This window comes from Chiloscyllium punctatum, chromosome 38, assembly GCF_047496795.1.
Source record: "Chiloscyllium punctatum isolate Juve2018m chromosome 38, sChiPun1.3, whole genome shotgun sequence".
NCBI lineage: Eukaryota > Metazoa > Chordata > Chondrichthyes > Orectolobiformes > Hemiscylliidae > Chiloscyllium > Chiloscyllium punctatum.
The window spans coordinates 56,786,758-56,804,523 of NC_092776.1; the positions used below are offsets into that span (position 1 = coordinate 56,786,758).

Below are 17,766 nucleotides of genomic sequence, written 5' to 3' on the forward strand. Positions count from 1 at the left end.
TTTGCTTCTTATTATCTTCTTTTTCATGCTATACTTAACTAGCAGGAGAGAGACCAGGATCATTATTCATCAGCTCCAGGATTAGGCAAGTTGTTTGTTCTGGTTCATTTCAGTCTTACACTCCTATCTCTCTGATGCTTTACCTTTAGTTTCATTTTTTTTTTCCTTGGCTGGTGTGCAGACTGATATTGTACCTGTAGCTATTAACATGAAGTGACTTGCAATGCTGCAGTTGGACACTCTGAATTTTTTTTTTTGTTAAACATGTAGAGAGCAGTGTTCCTTTAATCTTCCTTATTTCTGCACTTGATGGTGAGAGGGACTGTGGGATGCAGTCCATTCATTCCTGATGAAGGGCTTTTGCCTGCTCCTCTGATGCTGCCTAACCTGCTGTGCTTTTCCAGCACCACTCTAATCTAGATTGTGGGATGCAGGTTTAGATGGATCATTATATACCTATGTTATCTCATATATTGTAAGGCCATGTAATAAAACTGTAAACAAGATTGGATTCAATATAGAATGTTCTAAACTGTCTTTATTTCTAAAAATGGGCATTCATGAGGCTAAAATAGCTGTCAAGTATCAGGGGACCTTTGGACTTTTTGCAAAGCTGTTGATCGAATGACTGTGGATGGTCATAGCATCACTGAATCCTGCAATGATCTGATTTATAACTTTGGCTTTTGAATTAACCTAGACCACACTACAGTAGTCAAAGATTTTCTTCACTGGGACTGGAATGCATATTTTTCCCAAGATCCAAGCACCAAATTTTGAATTATTCTTTTCTTTTTCACTTGTAAAGCCAAATTATTCTCTGGTGAATGTGTGAGAGTGCTGAGTAAGTGATATACAATCATCCTTTTAGGATGAAGGCTTGAATAAATAATCCTTTCTATTTAAATACACAAAAGCTTGCTGCTGATACCAGTAAAGAACCAATTGCTACATGTTTTTTTTTAAAGCAGTGCATAAGCGTCATAATGCACTTCCTGAGTGTGGTAGAAGCAGGTTTGATCTCTGTTTTCACAAGGAAATTGGACATACACTCGAAGAGAGTAAATATTTTAGGGGTAAGGGGAAAGAGTAGAGTAGTGTGATTAGCTGAGTTATTCTTGCACAGAACATGATGAGGTGATTGATACCAGTTAGTGTGCAGTACCTTTCTCTAATTCTTTGATTTATTGTATTTTATTTCTTTTAATTTAGGATCACTCACCAATTTAGTGTTTGCAGTTGGAATTGTTGCTTTCTCTGTTATCGGCTATTACATCAGGAATTGGCGTACTCTTGCTGCTGTAGCCAATTGTCCTGGAGTGCTGTTTTTCCTTCTTTTCATGTAAGTTCGTTCTTAAATTCCTATGCCAAGAAATCTAATGGATGTTGCTTATAGTGCAGAATGATTTTTTTTATTCATTCACAGGATAAGGGCATCTCTGCCTGGGCCAGCATTTATTGCCCGTCCCTAATTGCCCAGAGGGCAGTTGAGATGCCACCACATTGATCATGAATAAATTGGATACAAATGCAATTGGAGTAAATTTAATTATAATGACAAATATATGTGCACAGTTCAGCTTAAACTCCTTTTTAATTGTGACATTTCTCACCTTGAGTTCTTGAGGAAATTATTAATGTTATCCTTGTTGAGCTTGCGCTGGTTTCAGTTGAAATAATTGTTTCATGCTTTACAAACCTTTGTATTAATAGGGCATAGTCATTGAGAGGTTTACCCACAGTATAAGATGTCAGAGCCAACATTGATAATAAAAGCAGATGTGGAGATTTGTAGTGTGTACTTTAGGACTACTAGATTTCACAATATTTCCTAACTTTAGTCAGCTTTTGTAAGATTGGGTCTGAAACACATTTGTGAATGTGATGAGAAAACAGTGATGAACTGTATGTGAGTAGAATCGTGGTAGAACAGGCCAGGATACTGAATACTTGTTTTGAGGCTGACACCATCTGTAACCCTAACTCAGTTGGCTCGTTGAGTTCCTCCCTTCATCTTCCCGCAACAGGAATTAGCACCTTTGAGGATATTCGGAGGTTGGGAATTATTCAAAGATAAATGAGGCAATAAGAAACGAGTTAAGATAAAGAAAGATGAGAGGAAACATCAAGCAAAAAATGCAAGTGAAATATTTCATGAAAATAGTAGTAGATAATTTTGAAAAATGAGTTATGCCATCTGAGAATAGACAATAACAAATCTGTACGTGATTACAATGTGACACTAGCACTTGCTAAGTGCTACTTGTAGAGAGGAGAAAGTGAGGGCTGCAGATGCTGGAGATCAGAGTCAGAAAGTGTGGTGCTGGAAAAGCGCAGCAGCTCAGGCAGCATCCGAGGAGCAGGAGATTCCTGATGAAGAGCTTATGCTCGAAACATCAACTCTCCTGCTCCTCAAATGCTGCCTGACTGCCAGTGCTTTTCCAGCACCACCACTTTTGACCCTGCTACTTGTAGAGAGTTTAGTTCTTCCTGCATGTTTCACCATTCAGTTCGGCCATGGTCGACTTTCTTAAATTAAATAAAATTCAGGCCATTTGGTCCACCTACATGGATGTAATGGCACTAGAGGGAGTAGAGGGTAGGTTCACCAAGATGTTGCCTGGGATGGAGAAATTGAGCGTAAAGGAGACTATACAGGCTGGGATTGTTTTCTTTAGAGCAGAGAAGACTAAGGGGGCATAAGATTATGAGGAATATGGACAGGGTGAAGGGACAGTAGCTGTTTACTTTGGTTGAAGGGTAAATCACGAGAGGGCATAGTTTTAGGATAAGGGGCAGAGGATTCAGAAGGGATTTGGGGAAAAAATGGTGGGAATCTGGAATACACTGCCGAACAAGGTAGTGGAGGCCTGAAACCTTACAACCTTAAAAGAAAAGTTGGATGAATACTTCAAATATCATGACATTCATGGATATGAGCCAAGTGCAGGAAACTGGGATTAGTGCACTTCGAGTGGTAATGTCTCTGCAAACCTCAATAGGCCGAAGGGCCTTTTCTCAGCTTTATGAATCTAGTCTGTATTAGTGGTAATATTCTGTATGATCTTTATCTTCACTTCCTTGTGAATAAATGTCCCTTGGCATAATCCCTGAGCAGTTTGCTCTAATTTAAGGTTATGCATTCTTTTTCTGAACCTTACCAGAGGAAATAGTTTCTCCTTAGCCTGTCAAATTCCTTAATTAGTTAATTAACACCCCAAACAGATAAATCCTTCATTTTCTATAATCAAGGGAATGCAAGCTTGATCAATGCAAACTGCCTGTATAATTTAATCCCAGTAACCCACTTAGAACCTGTGGTCACTCATAATGTGAGTTATTTACAATTGCTAGAAACACATTCACAGGCAATTCATTCTGTTCAGACTTTAAATATGTTCAAGCCTAGCACCATTTTTAAATTTCCAGAGAGCTTGGAGAGTCTTTAGTTCCCCATTGCTTTCTTCATAGTGACACCATGACCAATGGCAGTTGATATTTCAACCAATTTTCTCCTTTTCTCCTGTAGCATAAGTTGTTTTGATGGTTTGAAAATTGTCATTCTTTCCTTAGTCCTGATGAGTGCAATACAAACTGTTTTGGCAATATGTCTCTTCCTGCAGCAATAATCATATTCTGCAGTAGCAAGTGACTGTTGTTCATATCTTTGTCATTAGTAAATGAGAGTAAAAACGTCCAGGCTTTTCTTTTGGCTGTTGATGCCAACAGCAATGCAATTCATTTCCTATTTGCTTATTTCTGTCTCATTTTACACTTTTCGCTTTTTGTTGCAAGAGTTTTTACCTCGGCCAAAAAAAGCTTCAGTGAAGAAAATTGTCACATGCCTTTTGAAAGTCAAAATACCTGATGGTCCACCATTTTGATATATTCTCAATTAAGTATATGTAACTTGGCAAGCAGTTAACCCACTTTGGATGTATCCTTGCTGCATGGAGGTTGAAGCGCTTAATTTATAAAAAATTTGTTATGTTCCATAACATACATATGGTCATAGATGTCAAATTAAAAGATTTAATTCCCAAGTTCCTGTTCAGAACTTGTATTAAAAGTATCAATAGTGTTTGGTCATCTTTAAATATATATTTAATGAGTTGTGACGTATTACTGAGAACTCCTCAAGCCTGTCGCAACATTCATTTAGTTCATGGCTGACCTGTACCTTAACTTTGTTTACCCTTTTCAAATCCATTATCCTTAATTCCCTTACCTAACAAAGTCCGTCTATCTCAATGTTGAAATTTTGAACCAGTTTCAACTAGATTTTCCATTAGTTTCTCAACCTGGGGGTGTTAATAAAGGAGATTTGGTCAGCAGCAAGTAGCTGGTTTGTGAGGTAGTGTTGACAATCAGCAAGATATTCTCCGTGCCAACAGCTTTGTGATTGGCTCCCATTTAGCTGGTGTGAATGATCAGTCAGAAGCCATCTCCCCTCCAGGTAGGAAAGAGCTGTCCTTTCTCGGCTGTAAAAAAACTCATCAAGCCTGAAGAAGGCGAATTTATTTTCCATCATCAGCTACTATAAACTGAGGCCTTTAACATATAAGACAAAGCTTTCATAGCTGTGAGCCAGTCACCTTGTGCCTCTTGCAACTAAGTGAAAGGGCCTGGTGAAGGATGATGGAAAAACAGCAGGTCCTGACAAGTCAAAAGTATAATTTCAGTGAACCCTATGTACAGGGATCAATTGCTTTCCCAGTTTTTCACATCTCCCATTACACCCATGTTTCTTTCAATGTATCTGTGTGTGTTTGTATAGGGGGCGTTTTATAAAGGGATCAAGAGTTAACTCATTGAGTTATGATGTCACCAGTTCATAATTGTTTATGGGCAGCTAGGATCTAATATTTGTAATCTAATATTTGTATTTATTGTAATTATGTAATTATTGTAATGGTAATTATATTAAGAAAACATTGTCTGTGCTTCCTGTCAATCTGGGTTGAAAAGGACAAAGAATTTGGGGAATTTTATGAACTTTGATACAATCTTTAACTTTTTTAACAAGAACAGTTGGGGCTTGGCTTCCAGCACATTACCCCAGGGAGGTGTCACAGTCCTGATGTCACCCCTGAATAGCCAAGCTGTAATTTTAAAATCACACTGCATTGTTACAGGACTCCATTGTTAAGTGGAAAAAAATATTGAGACCAAAGGAGTGGGCACAGCTCTCAATGAATGCTTTGCCTTTATTTTCACAAAGATTGTGAGAAACACTAGGTGGAGCACTTACTGCATCACCACAGAAGCAGTGTCAGTCCCAGAACATGAGAGATGCTGATAATTGTCTTTCTAGGTCATTTTGTCAATTGCAATTTGACAGTTTGCACCTAAATTAAGTTTTAGGTGCAAACTGAAGTCTGTTAGAAGGGAGTAAAAGAAAACAGAATTATGTTAGGATTGATTATTTCTCAAATGAATCCGAAATATGTTGACATATTGTTTTTTAATAGAATGTTTTGAAGATGTTGTCAAAAAGACTTTGAGAAGCATCAGAGTGTATGGGCCTACTCCATCTTGCAATATTTATTAATGTGTACTATTTTCTATAAGATTATTTTTTCATTGCTGGTCTATCCTGGGAGGCTCCTGTTCACTCTTGATGGTTCTTGTACCTGCCAGAAGGGCCTTCATTAAGCACATTTTTCACTATTTTGAATGATAAGTACATTTAAAAGTTGCGTTATGTTGGTGCTCAAAACAGTGAGTCACATTAAGAGCGCCCTCAAGTGAGTTAGTTAATCTGTTGAAGAACTGGGATTTTCAGAACACTGTTGCTCCTGCTTGACAACTGAAAGGACATTTGGGTCAGTTGTGTATATGTTCAGCTCCTGCAGTGTGGGCTGAGTGTACGTTTACAACTGCTCCTGATGTCTTTTTGGTTTGCAGCAGGAGTTGAAATGTTTCACAAAAGGAATGGGTGAAGTAGACATTGCAGCTGAGGAGAAGGATTGTGAAATCTTGGCTAGTGTAAACAGAGTGACAATTTGGCATCCTCAGAAGTGAATATGTAACCAGGCCTAGATGAAATATATCTGCAGATGCAAAGGGGAGAAATAAAGGAGGTGCTGACTGTCATTTTCCAATCCTCTCTGGCTGCAGGCATAGCCCTGGAGGACTGCTAACATGGGACAGTAATTTAAAATGGGAAGAAGGGATAGCCTGAGTAATTGTAGGTCAGTCAGCCTTACCTTGGCAATGGAAACAAAGGTATTGGAAAATATTTTGACTGTATGAATCGCCATTTAGAAAGGCATGGATAAATTGAACATCAGCCTGGATTTATTAAGGTAAGAGTATGTTTGACCACCTTGATTGAATTATTTGATCAATGATGGAAGCATGTTTAATGTGATGTTCATGAATTTTTAATAGGGCTCTTAGCAAAGACCCACATGGAACACTGATCAGAAAAAAAACAGCTCATTGAATCCAAAGAAAGTGGCAAGTTGGATTGAAGTAAACACTAAAATGCTGGAGAAACTCTGCAGGTCTGACAGTGTCTGTGGAGAGAGAGTTAAAAATTGCACAACACCAGGTTATAGTCCAATAGGTTTATTTGGAAGCACTAGCTTTCGGAGCACTGCTCCTTCTTCGGGTGGTTGTAGAGATTAAGATCGTGATTACACAATTTTTAGCCAAAGGAGTCCAGTGTCATGGAGATGTGATACATTAAACAATTTTAGATTAAATCTTCCATCTTTTAGAATGGGATATGCTGGCTTCTGTTATTTGATATGTAACACCATTACGCGTGGGGAGACCTCCCACCATGTACGCAGTGAGTTCCAGTGTGACTCGGCCAATGTGGTCTATCTCATACGCTGCAGGCAAGGATCACCTGAAACATGGTACATTGGCGAAATCGTACTACGTGTACGGATGAATGGACCACACAACAATCACCAGGCAGTAGTGTTCCAGGGCATTCAGCCTTGAACCTTTGGGTGACCATCCTCCAAGGCAGACTTTGGGACATGCTATAACGCAGAGTAGCTGAGCAGAGGTTGATAGCAAAGTTCGGTACCCCTGGGAATGGCCTCAGCTGGGACCTTGGGTTCATGTCACATTACAGGTGACCCCACTGCATTATTTTCTCTCTCCCACTCTCCCACTCACACACACACCCATGCAAACTCTCTCTCTCATACACAAGCTCTCTCTCTTAAGCACACACATGCCCTGTACTCACACCCAGACACACACCATCTCACAGACGCACAGCCTGTCACACACTCACACTCACTCAACCAAGCTTATACACATGCTTTATCACGTCCGTGCACACTCACTTTGCCGCTCCTACACGTGCACACATATAAGTTTATGGGGTGAATTTGTTTTTGTAGAATTACATTTTATTTTGCTCAAAAACTGCATGAATTCATGTAAAACTCTGTAAAGCTATGCCGAGGGTTTGTCAGTCTGACTCAACATTGGGACACAGACGGACTAGAAAAGCTGAATGTTAGAAAAGCTGAGCTATCTTGGGAATGTAATTTAAAAGAAGTTCTGGGATTTATATATCAAAGGATAGAAACCAGCATATCCCATTGTAAAAGATGAAAGATTTAATCTAAGATTATTTACTGGATGTAGGTTTGCTTGCTGAGCTGGAAGGTTTGTTTTCAGATGTTTCATCATCATATTAGGTAACATCATCAGTGAGCCTCTGGCTGAAGAACTGGTGGTATGGCCCGCTTTCTATTTGTGTTTAGGTTTTCTTGGGTTGGTGATGTCATTTCCCATTCTTTTTCTCAAGGGGTGATAAGTGGGATCCAAGTCACTGTGTTTGTTGACAGAGTTCCGATTGGAATGCCAAGCTTCTAGGAACTTGTGCATGTCTCTATTTGGCTTGTCCAAGGATGAATGTGTTATACCAGTCAAAGTTGTGTCCTTCCTCATTTGTATTTAAGGATACTAGTGAGAGAGGGTAGTGTCTTTTTGTGGCTAGTTGATGTTCATGTATCCTGGTGGCTAGTTTTCTGCCTGTTTGTACAATGTAGTGTTTGTTACAGTTCTTGCAAGGTATTTTGTAAATGCCGCTCGTTTTGCTTGTTGTCTGTGTAGAGTTTTTCAAGTTAATTAGCTGCTATTTTATTGTGTTGGTGTGTTTGTGGGCTACATGATACCAAGGGGTCTGAGTAGTCTGGCAGTCATTTCCGAGATGCCTTTGGTTAGGGTTTTGCCTGCTTGTTTGGGTTTGTTGCTGAGAAATCGGCGGACTGTGTTCATTGGGTACCTGTTATTTTTGAATACACGGTTTAAGTGATTATCCTCTGCTCTTCACAGTTCTTTTGTGCTGCAGTGTGTGGAATAATGTTCTGATGCAGCTTCGTTTGTGGGGGTTTGGATGATTGCTTCTGTATTTCAGTATTTGCTCCATATGTGTTGTTTTTCTGTAGACGCTTTACTGCGACATCTAGGAATGGCAGTTTGTTGTTGTTTTCCTCCTCTTTAGTGAATTTTATGCCAGTAAGGGTATTATTGATGGTCTTAAATGTTTTCTCTAATTTGTTTTGTTTGGTGATGACAAAGGTGTCATCCACATGGCGGACCAAAAGTTTGGATTGGCTGGCTGGCAGAGCTGTTTGTTCGAGTCTCTGCATTACGATATCTGCTAAGAACCGAGCTATTGGAGATCCCATGGGTGTTCTCTTAGTTTGTCTGTAAGTTTTATTGTTGAAGTTGAAGTGGGTGGTAAGGCATAGGTCCAATAGTTTGGCAATATTGTCCTTGCTGATGAAGTTGGTGGTGTTTGGTGTATGTGTTATTGGTTCTTCTAATAATGTAGTCAGTGTTCCTTTGCCAGGTTGATGTTGATGGATGTGAACAGGGTTGTTACGTCAAAGGAAACCATTATTTCATCCTCTTTTATCTTGGTGTCTTTGGTCTTCAGACATTCTTGGGTGGAGTGGATGAAGTGGTACGAGTCTTCTAGTAAGTGTTTTAAGTCTTTGGTGTAGCTCCGTGACCAGTCTATAAGTTGGTGTTCGAGGTAGCGAGACTATGGGTCTGGAGGGAGCTCCTGGTTTATGCATTTTGGATAATCTGTAGAAGCATTGTGTGTTGGATCTGTCTGGTTTCATTTTTTGGAAATCAGTTATTTATTTCTTCAGATTTCTGAAGTTTTTTGAGTAGGGCTGTGATTCGGTTCTCTAGTTGTGGGGTTGAGTCTATTGCCACTTATTGGTAAGTGTTGGTATCTGCAAGTAGTAGTGTGTTTGCTTTCTCAGTGCAGTCTCTGATTTAAAATGACTGTCAAGTGCCGTTTGTCTGCAGGTAGGATAACAATGTTTTTATCGTTTATGTGCTTTCCTTTCTTGTGTACTGAGTGTGGTTTCTTCCTTTTCCCTGCTTCATGGTGGTGCGACTGTCTCTCTGATGGTTTGCTGGGTTTATTTTGTGAGTTGGTTGTCTCAGTGTGGGGAACAGCCAGTGGAACTGGGAACTTCAAACCAGCATCTTCAGGAAAACAACACACACTGACCAAATGCCAAACTACAGAAGCAATCATCCCAACACCCACAAACCTTATTGCAATGAGCCATAACACACACTGCAGCACAGAGAAACTCCAAAGAGCAGTGGAAAATCACCTATACAATCTATTCATAAAGAATGGGCACCCAATTAGCCTAGTTCACTGATTTCTCAGCAACAAACCTAAACAAGCAGACAAAACACGTCCAGAAACCCGAAACACACACTCCTACATCAAAGACATCTCAGAAATGAGTACCACACTACACAGACCTCTTGGCATTATGGTAGCCCACAAACCCACCAACACACTGAAACACCAGCTAATGAACTTGAAAGACCCTATACAGACAACAAGCAAAACCAATGTTATTTACAAACTACCTTATAAGAACTGTAGCAAACATTGGACGAACAGACAGAAAACTAGCCACCAAGGTACATGAACATCAACTAGCCACAAAAAGATATGACCCACTCTCACTCTTATCCTTACATACAGATGAGGAGGGACTCCACTTTGACCAGGTCAACACATCCATCCTAGGACAAGCCAAACAGAGACATGCATGAGAATTCCTAGAGTATGGCATTCCAACTAGAATTCTGTCAGCACACAACTTGACTTGGATCCCATTTACCACCCCTTGAGAAGAAGAATGGGAAATTATGTCATAGCAGGAACTGGCATCACCAACCCCAGGAAACCTAAACACACAACGAGAAAGTGGGCCACACCACCAATGTTTCATCCGGAGGCTCATTGATGATGTTGCCTAGTATGGTGACGAAATGCCTGAAAACCTTCCAGCTTAGCGAGCAAACCTACATCCAGAACCTCAACCTGAGATACAGATCTTTTCAAAACTTGCTAAGATTGTTTACTGTATCCCATCTCCGTGACACTGGACTCCTTTGACTATAAATTTGGTGATCATGATCTTATTCTCCACAACCATCTGATTAAGGAATGGCACTCCAAAAGCTAATGCTTTCAAATAAACCTGTTAGACTATAACCTGTTGTGCGATTTTTAACTTTGTCCACCCCAGTCCAACACTGGCACCTCTAAGTTGTGGAGAGAGAGACAGTGAACAGTTTGAGTCTAATGAATTATCTTCAAAATTGAACTTTTCTGTCAGACTCAAAGTGTAAAGTGTGAATTTTGTTTCATATTTTCAGCACCTGCAGCATTTTGCTTTTTAAAGCAAGTTGGATTTGGAATTGGCTTTAGTGGCTGATTATATTACAGAATAGTTATTTAGACTTAAGTGCAGGCCATATTGCTAAGAAGTTTTCAGTTGATGGTTAAGTTGACTCTGGCTGACAGTGAACAAAGCTGCAAAGTGCAGGTAGATTGCAGTGGACCGGTATTTTGCGCAGAAAAGTGGCAAATGGAATTTGATAGTCATAGACATAGAGTCATAGTCATAGAGATGGACAGCATGGAAACAGACCCTTCAGTCCAACCCGTCCATGCCAACCAGATATCCTAACCCAATCTAGTTCCACCTACCAGCACCCGGCCCATATCCCTCCAAACCCTTCCTATTCATATACCCATCCAAATGCCTCTTAAATATTGCAATTGTACCAGCCTCCACCACATCCTCTGGCAGCTCATTCCATACCTGTACCACCCTCTGCGTGAAAGAGTTGCCCCTTAGGTCTCTTTTACATCTTTCCCCTCACCCTAAACCTATGCCCTCTGGTTCTGGACTCCCCGACCCCAGGGAAAAGACTTTGTTTATCCTATCCATGACCCCCATAATTTTGTAAACCTCTATAAGGTCACCCCTCAGCCTCCGACGCTCCAGGGAAAACAGCCCCAGCCTGTAAGCCCCTGTAGCTCAGATCCTCCAACCCTGGCAACATCCTTGTAAATCTTTTCTGAACACTTTCAAATTTCACAACATCTTTCCGATAGGAAGGAGACCAGAATTGCACACAGTATTCCAACAGTGGCCTAACCAATGTCCTGTACAGTCGCAACATAACCTCCCAATTCCTGTACTCAATACTCTGACCAATAAAGGAAAGCATACCAAACGCCTTCTTCACTATCTTATCTACCTGCGACTCCACTTTCAAGGAGCTATGAACCTGCACTCCAAGGTCTCTTTGTTCAGCAACACTCCCTAGGACTTTACCATTAAGTGTAATAAGTCCTGCTAAGATTTGTTTCCCAAAATGCAGCACCTCGCATTTATCTGAATTAAACTCCATCTGTCACTTCTCAGCCCATTGGCCCATCTGGTCCAGATCCTGTTGTAATCTGAGGTAACCCTCTTCGTTGTCCACTACACCTCCAATTTTAGTGTCATCTGCAAACTTACTAACTGTACCTCTTATGCTCGCATCCAAATCATTTATATAAATGACAAAAAGTAGAGGGCCCGGCACCGATCCTTGTGGCACTCCACTGGTCACAGGCCTCCAGTCTGAAAAACAACCCTCCCACCACCACCCTCTGTCTTCTGCCTTTGAGCCAGTTCTGTATCCAAATGGCTCGTTTCCCTGTATTCCATGAGATCTAACCTTGCTGATCAGTCTCCCCGGGGAACCTTGTCGAACGCCTTACTGAAGTCCATACAGATCACATCTTCTGCTCTGCCCTCATCAATCTTCTTTGTTACTTCTTCAAAAAAACTCAATCAAGTTGGTGAGACTTGATTTCCCATGCACAAAGCCATGTTGACTATCCCGAATCAGTCCTTGCCTTTCCAAACACATGTACACCCTGTCCCTCAGGATTCTCTCCAACAACTTGCCCGCCACCGAGGTCAGCCTCACCAGTCTATAGTTCCCTGGCTTGTCTTTACCACCCTTCTTAAACAGTGGCACCACGTTTGTCCACCTCCAGTCTTCCTGCATCTCACCTGTGACTATCGATGATACAAATACCTCAGCAAGAGGTCCAGCAATCACTTCTCTAGCTTCCCCCAGAGTTCTCGGGTACATCTGATCAGGTCCTCGGGATCTGGAGGAGTGTGAGTTGTGCATTTGGGGAAGACAAACAAGGCAAAGGAGTCAATAATAAATGGTAGGATATAGAGAAGTGTGGGAGGACAGAGTTACTTCATGGTGCATATCCCTCAGTTGTTGAAGTTGGCCACACAAGGTGGTAAAGAAGGCGTAATTGGTCATTTTCTTTATTGATCAAATGAGATAGGAGCTTATGCTTGAGCTATCTAGAACTCTGGTTGAACTGCTGCTAGGTTAATGTGTACAGTTCTGCTCACTGTATCACAGGAAAGATGTGATCACATAGGAGAGGGTACTCTGATTTTAAGAGAATGTTGCCCAAAGTGGCAAGTTTTAAGGCATGAGAAAAGTTTGGATAGGGTGGGGTTCATCTCGTTAGAACAGAAGAGATTAACTGAAGTATGCACAATAATTGATGGCCTAGATCAAGTGGATAGGAAGAACTTAATTCTTTTGAGAGAGGCAGAAATGTAAGATCAATCCAGAAGGATTAGGCAGGATTGAGCAGGAGGTTTTTCACCCAGATCTAGTGCCGAGTCTGGAACTTGCATGTCAAATGGTTGCTGGAGGCAGAAACTGCTTGCATTTAAAAAAAATAGACACTTATATACTTCAAGTGTCATAACGTGTGGGGCTACGGATCTGGAATGTGGCATTAAGCCAAATCGTTCATTTTTGACTGGCATATTCATGATTGGCCAAATAGCTACCTCCTGGGCCATAAACATTCTGTGTCATTGGATCCTATTGAATTAGTTAATCGTCTTAAACCTCTCAATCAGAATATCACTTAATCTTCTAAGTGGTCTTTATCTGCCCAAATAAAAAATTCCTCATTAGTTGGTAAAACAAAAGTATCTACATTTACTAAATGCCTGTACTATTAGCACGTCCCAAGGTACTTTGAAATAATGAATTACTTTTGAATAGTGTTTATTGCTATATGATCAAACAAAAGAGACAATTATATTCATTAAGATCTGATAAACAGCAATAAAATAAATATTGAGTTAATTTATTTCTTGATGTTAGTTTAAGGATAAATGTTTGCCTGGGGCATGTTACTTCTCAAGGTGACATAATTGTAACACAAATTAAGGAATCCCTTCCAATGTGAATCGGTTGACTATTCAAAAAGATGTATTGCAAGGATTCATTGATCCCTGTCATTCTTCAATTCCAGCCACTGGTTTTCATTGCTTCTATTTGATGATTGTGCTTTCATTTACCAAAATCCCTAAACCTCACAACTACTTCCTTTAGGATCTTCCATGAGACCGACCTCTTTCATGAACTTTCTATTACCTTCCTTCATATTTCCATACGTGATGTCTCAAAAAATGTTTGATAACCTTCATAAGCACCTTGGGATATTTTAACTGAGTTAGAGGTATCATATGATTGCAAGGTGTTGTTGATTTATTAAAACAGTGAAGTCGATCATTAGATTACAAATCTTTATAGTAAGCACCACCATCAGCAACACTCAGATAGGATATGTATGGGTAAGAAAAACTGCAATTTGGTGATCCATTTGGAGGATTGTTACTTTTTAGACTGCTTTATACATCGGGTTCAACGTGATGGTTTTATGATTTGATATTTGCAATTTTCAATTATTGATTGTAGAGTAGCAGCTCTAACTGGGAAAAATTTTGCTGAATTGAGTTTGTTTCAAAATTCCAATTTGCTGTTACAGCCCAATTCCAGAATCCCCAAGGTGGCTATATTCGCATGGAAAGACTGAGGAAGCAGAGGAGGTGCTACAATATATTGCACAAAGGAATGGGAATGAGAAGATCTTTGTGCAACTAAAACCCTGTGCTGGAACATCAAAAACTGGTCAGTCAGCGCATGGAGTGATGGACCTGGTGAAGTATCCGAAATTACGCTGGAGAACTGCCATTTTGATGTATGTGTGGTAAGTGATCAGAAAAAAAAGACTTAATGTAGAGATTTGCGGACTCTCTGTGCACTGCCTTGGTCTGAATCATCTGAAAGACCCTTTCAACATGAAAGTATTATGATCTACTGTTCTCAGGAGTATCACTTATCAGCCTGCATTTCTACCGACTGGCTGACTTAATTTTCTCTTGCAGTGTTATAAAAATAAAGATTGGACTATTTCTTAGTGATCTTCAATCGAATGCAGTGAGATTTCACACTGATAATAGTACTAAATTAATTAACTGGTCTTGTGTCCTATTTGAAATTTATTGTGTGAAGGACTAGTAAGCAAATTGGACTTTATAATTTGAAGCTTATTGCAACCATTGGAGGAAATAATGCAGGAACTATTCCCTTCTACTACAAAAGCACTCACACTCTACCTGTTTCTGATTTCACGTTGTGTGTTACCTTTCTATCCTTCTCCACTTTTGACTCCTTATCTTTGGTGCTTTCCTTTCAACATATGAATAAACAAGGAATGAGAGTAGGCCACAAGGCCCTTCAAGCCTGCTCCTCCATTCAATAAGATCATGGCTGATCTGATTTTCACCTGCATATCCCCAATCATTTCATCCTGACAGTAATCAAGAATCCATCTCCCTCTGTCTTAAAATTATTTAAAGATTCTCCCTTCTGCCTTTTCAGGAAGAGTGTTCCATAGATTTAGCTGTCCGAGGGAAAAAAAAAGTTCCCTTATCTCTGTTTTAAATGGGTGACCCCTTATTTTTAACCACAACCCCAAGTTTTAGGTTCTCCCCTCGAACTGGAAACATCTTTTCAACATCCAGTCAGGTCTCCTTAAGATCTTAAATGTTTCAGTTAAGTCACCTCTGATTCTTCTAAACTTCATAGGATACAGGCCTAGCTGTCCAGCTTTCATTACAAGGCAATCTACTCATTCTAGGTATTAGTATAGTAAACCTTTTTTGAACTGCTTCCAATGTATTAACATCCTCTGTAAGTACAGTGACCTGTACTGGATGCTGTACTCCAGAAGTGTTCTTGCTAATGCCTTCTGGAATATAATCTCCCTACTCTTGCATTCAATTCCCCTTGCAATAAAATGCAACATTCTATCAGCTTCTCTGATTACTTGCTGCACCTGCATACTACCCTTCTGTGATTCGTGCACTAAGACACTGAGACCTTTACATCTCAGAGCTCTGCAATCTCTCACCATGTAAATAATACCTTTTTATTCTTTCTGCCAAAATGAACAATTTCCCACATTGTACTCCATTTGCCAGATTTTTGTCCACTCACTCAATCCATATATCCCTTTGTAGGCTCCTAATGCCCTCTTTCACAGCTCCTTTTGCTTCTTACCTTTATGCATCAGCAAATTTAGTTACCATACCTTTGCTTTCTTCATCCCAATTGTTGATAAAATTGTGAAGAATTGAGGTCCTTGTGGTGCCCCACTCATGACGTCCTACCAATCTGTAAGATTAATTTATTCAGATTGGAGTGTTGTACTGAGGCAAGAAGTGATTGCAGAACTGTGTTTAAAGCAATTTACCAAATGGCTCGTTTGCACTGTCTTCTAATGTGGTTTCCTACTTTGTCAGACTCCTTTGCTTTAAACATACCACAGACAATGCTCCTCCTCAGGATCTGATCACTCTTATAACTTGCACAGAATCACTCACTTACCTTCAGTGTTCTCTCTCCTATATCAGTCTTGTGTCTCACCTCAGTGTTAACAATTCACTCTTGTTTGCTTGCATTATTCTAGCTGCCCAACCGCCCCCCCCCCCCCCCCCCCCCCCCCCCCCAACCTTGCTGTCGTATAGGCCTTCTTTCACCTTTTATGTTCAGGAAGTTCACACACATATGCACAAAACATTCCCCCTCCACCAACTGCCATCTAGATTGTACTCTGGTAGGCTTTATCAAGCCTACCCTGCCATTGGGTAAGATCAACACTGATCAACCAATAGCGTTCACTGCCTTTACTTTCCCAAATAATCATGGACTCCTTTGTAGATTGTAAACTTTCAACTCAGCCTTGAAACCCCCAGTGAGCCACCCTCAATCGTTATCTACAGCAGACAAGTCCAAGGATTAATGACCCTCCGAGGGAATAGATTCCTTCTCATCTCCTTATTTTTAATTTGTGCCCTCCAGTTATGGATTATCCCATGAAAGACAACATCCTCTTCATATCTAATTCTGTTAAACCCCCTTCGGGTCTTATGTGTTTTAATAACATTGCCTGTCGTTATTTTTTAAACTCCAAAAAGAATAGGAAACCAGCTCAATACTTATGTCAACCTGCGCATCCCAGGAATCAATCTCATGAATCTTCTGTATAAGTATGTTCCTCTTTTCATAAATAGGCCATATTCTAAGAAAGTGTCCTGCGTTTACTCTATAAACCTGTCTTCAAGCCCACTGCTGACAGTTTGATTTATCTAAATTAAAATTAAAATTGCACCTGTTTATTCCAGCATCATTCTTACATTATTATCTCTACACTATCTTTATTAATAGTCAATGTTTATTAATAGGGCTGCTCTATCTTGTTTTCCTTGCTTCTCCTCCTTCCAAAATGTCAAATACCCTTTCAATATTCGGTTTCCAGCCTCTGTTATCTTGCAGCTACACCTCTGTTAATACTAACGTATACTTGTTTATTCCACTTTCTGCTATACCTCTCTTTCACCTCCCCCGTTCTCTGCCCAAACCCTTTCCCCAAGCCAGGATCTGAAGAGCCTGTTCCCTGTAGATTAGTTATCTGAAGCCAGTTCTTACCATTTTGATGGATGCTGGCTGGTAGTTACATCTGTTATTTACTTTTTTTCTACTTTCAGCCAGGGTTAGAAATGTAAAAGTGTTCATAGGATATAGAACAGTACAGCACAGTACAGGCCCTTCAGCCCAGGATGTTATGCCAAGCATTTATTTTAATCTAAGATCGACCTAACCAACGCACCCCTCAATTTACTGCTATCCGTGTATTTGTCCAGCAGCCACATAAATGTCCCTAATGTCTCTGACTCTACAACCACTACTGGCAGTGCATTCCATGCACCCACACCAAGAACCGATCTCTGACATCTCCCCTGTACCTTCCTCCAATTACCTTAAAATTATGACCCCTCATGACAGCCATTTCTGCCCTGGCAAAAAGCCTCTGGCTATCTACTCTATCTATGCCTCTCATTACTTTGTACACCTCTGTCAAGTCACCTCTCTTCCTCCTCCTCGCCAGTATGAAAAGCCCAAGCTCACTTAACCTCTCTTCATAAGATAGACCCTCCAGTCCAGGCAGCATCCTGGTAAATCTCCTCTGCACCCTCTCGAAAGAATCTACATCCTTCGTATAAT

The 17,766-nt window shown here is 40.3% G+C and overlaps 1 protein-coding gene across 4 annotated transcripts in view; it reads left to right on the top strand.

Annotated features, from left to right (window-relative positions):
• The window catches only part of slc22a15 (solute carrier family 22 member 15), a 91,147-nt gene that overhangs the window by 42,004 nt on the left and 31,377 nt on the right, over positions 1–17,766 (top strand). For all 4 annotated transcript variants that reach the window (XR_011954707.1, XR_011954708.1, XM_072557952.1 and 1 more), the window contains exons 5-6: positions 1,213–1,342; positions 14,186–14,407. Coding sequence is in view for 2 of the 4 variants with exons in the window: in XM_072557952.1 (XP_072414053.1) it covers positions 1,213–1,342; positions 14,186–14,407 (352 nt within the window). In the remaining 2 variants the exon portion in view is untranslated. The remainder of the gene's footprint in view (positions 1–1,212; positions 1,343–14,185; positions 14,408–17,766) is intronic.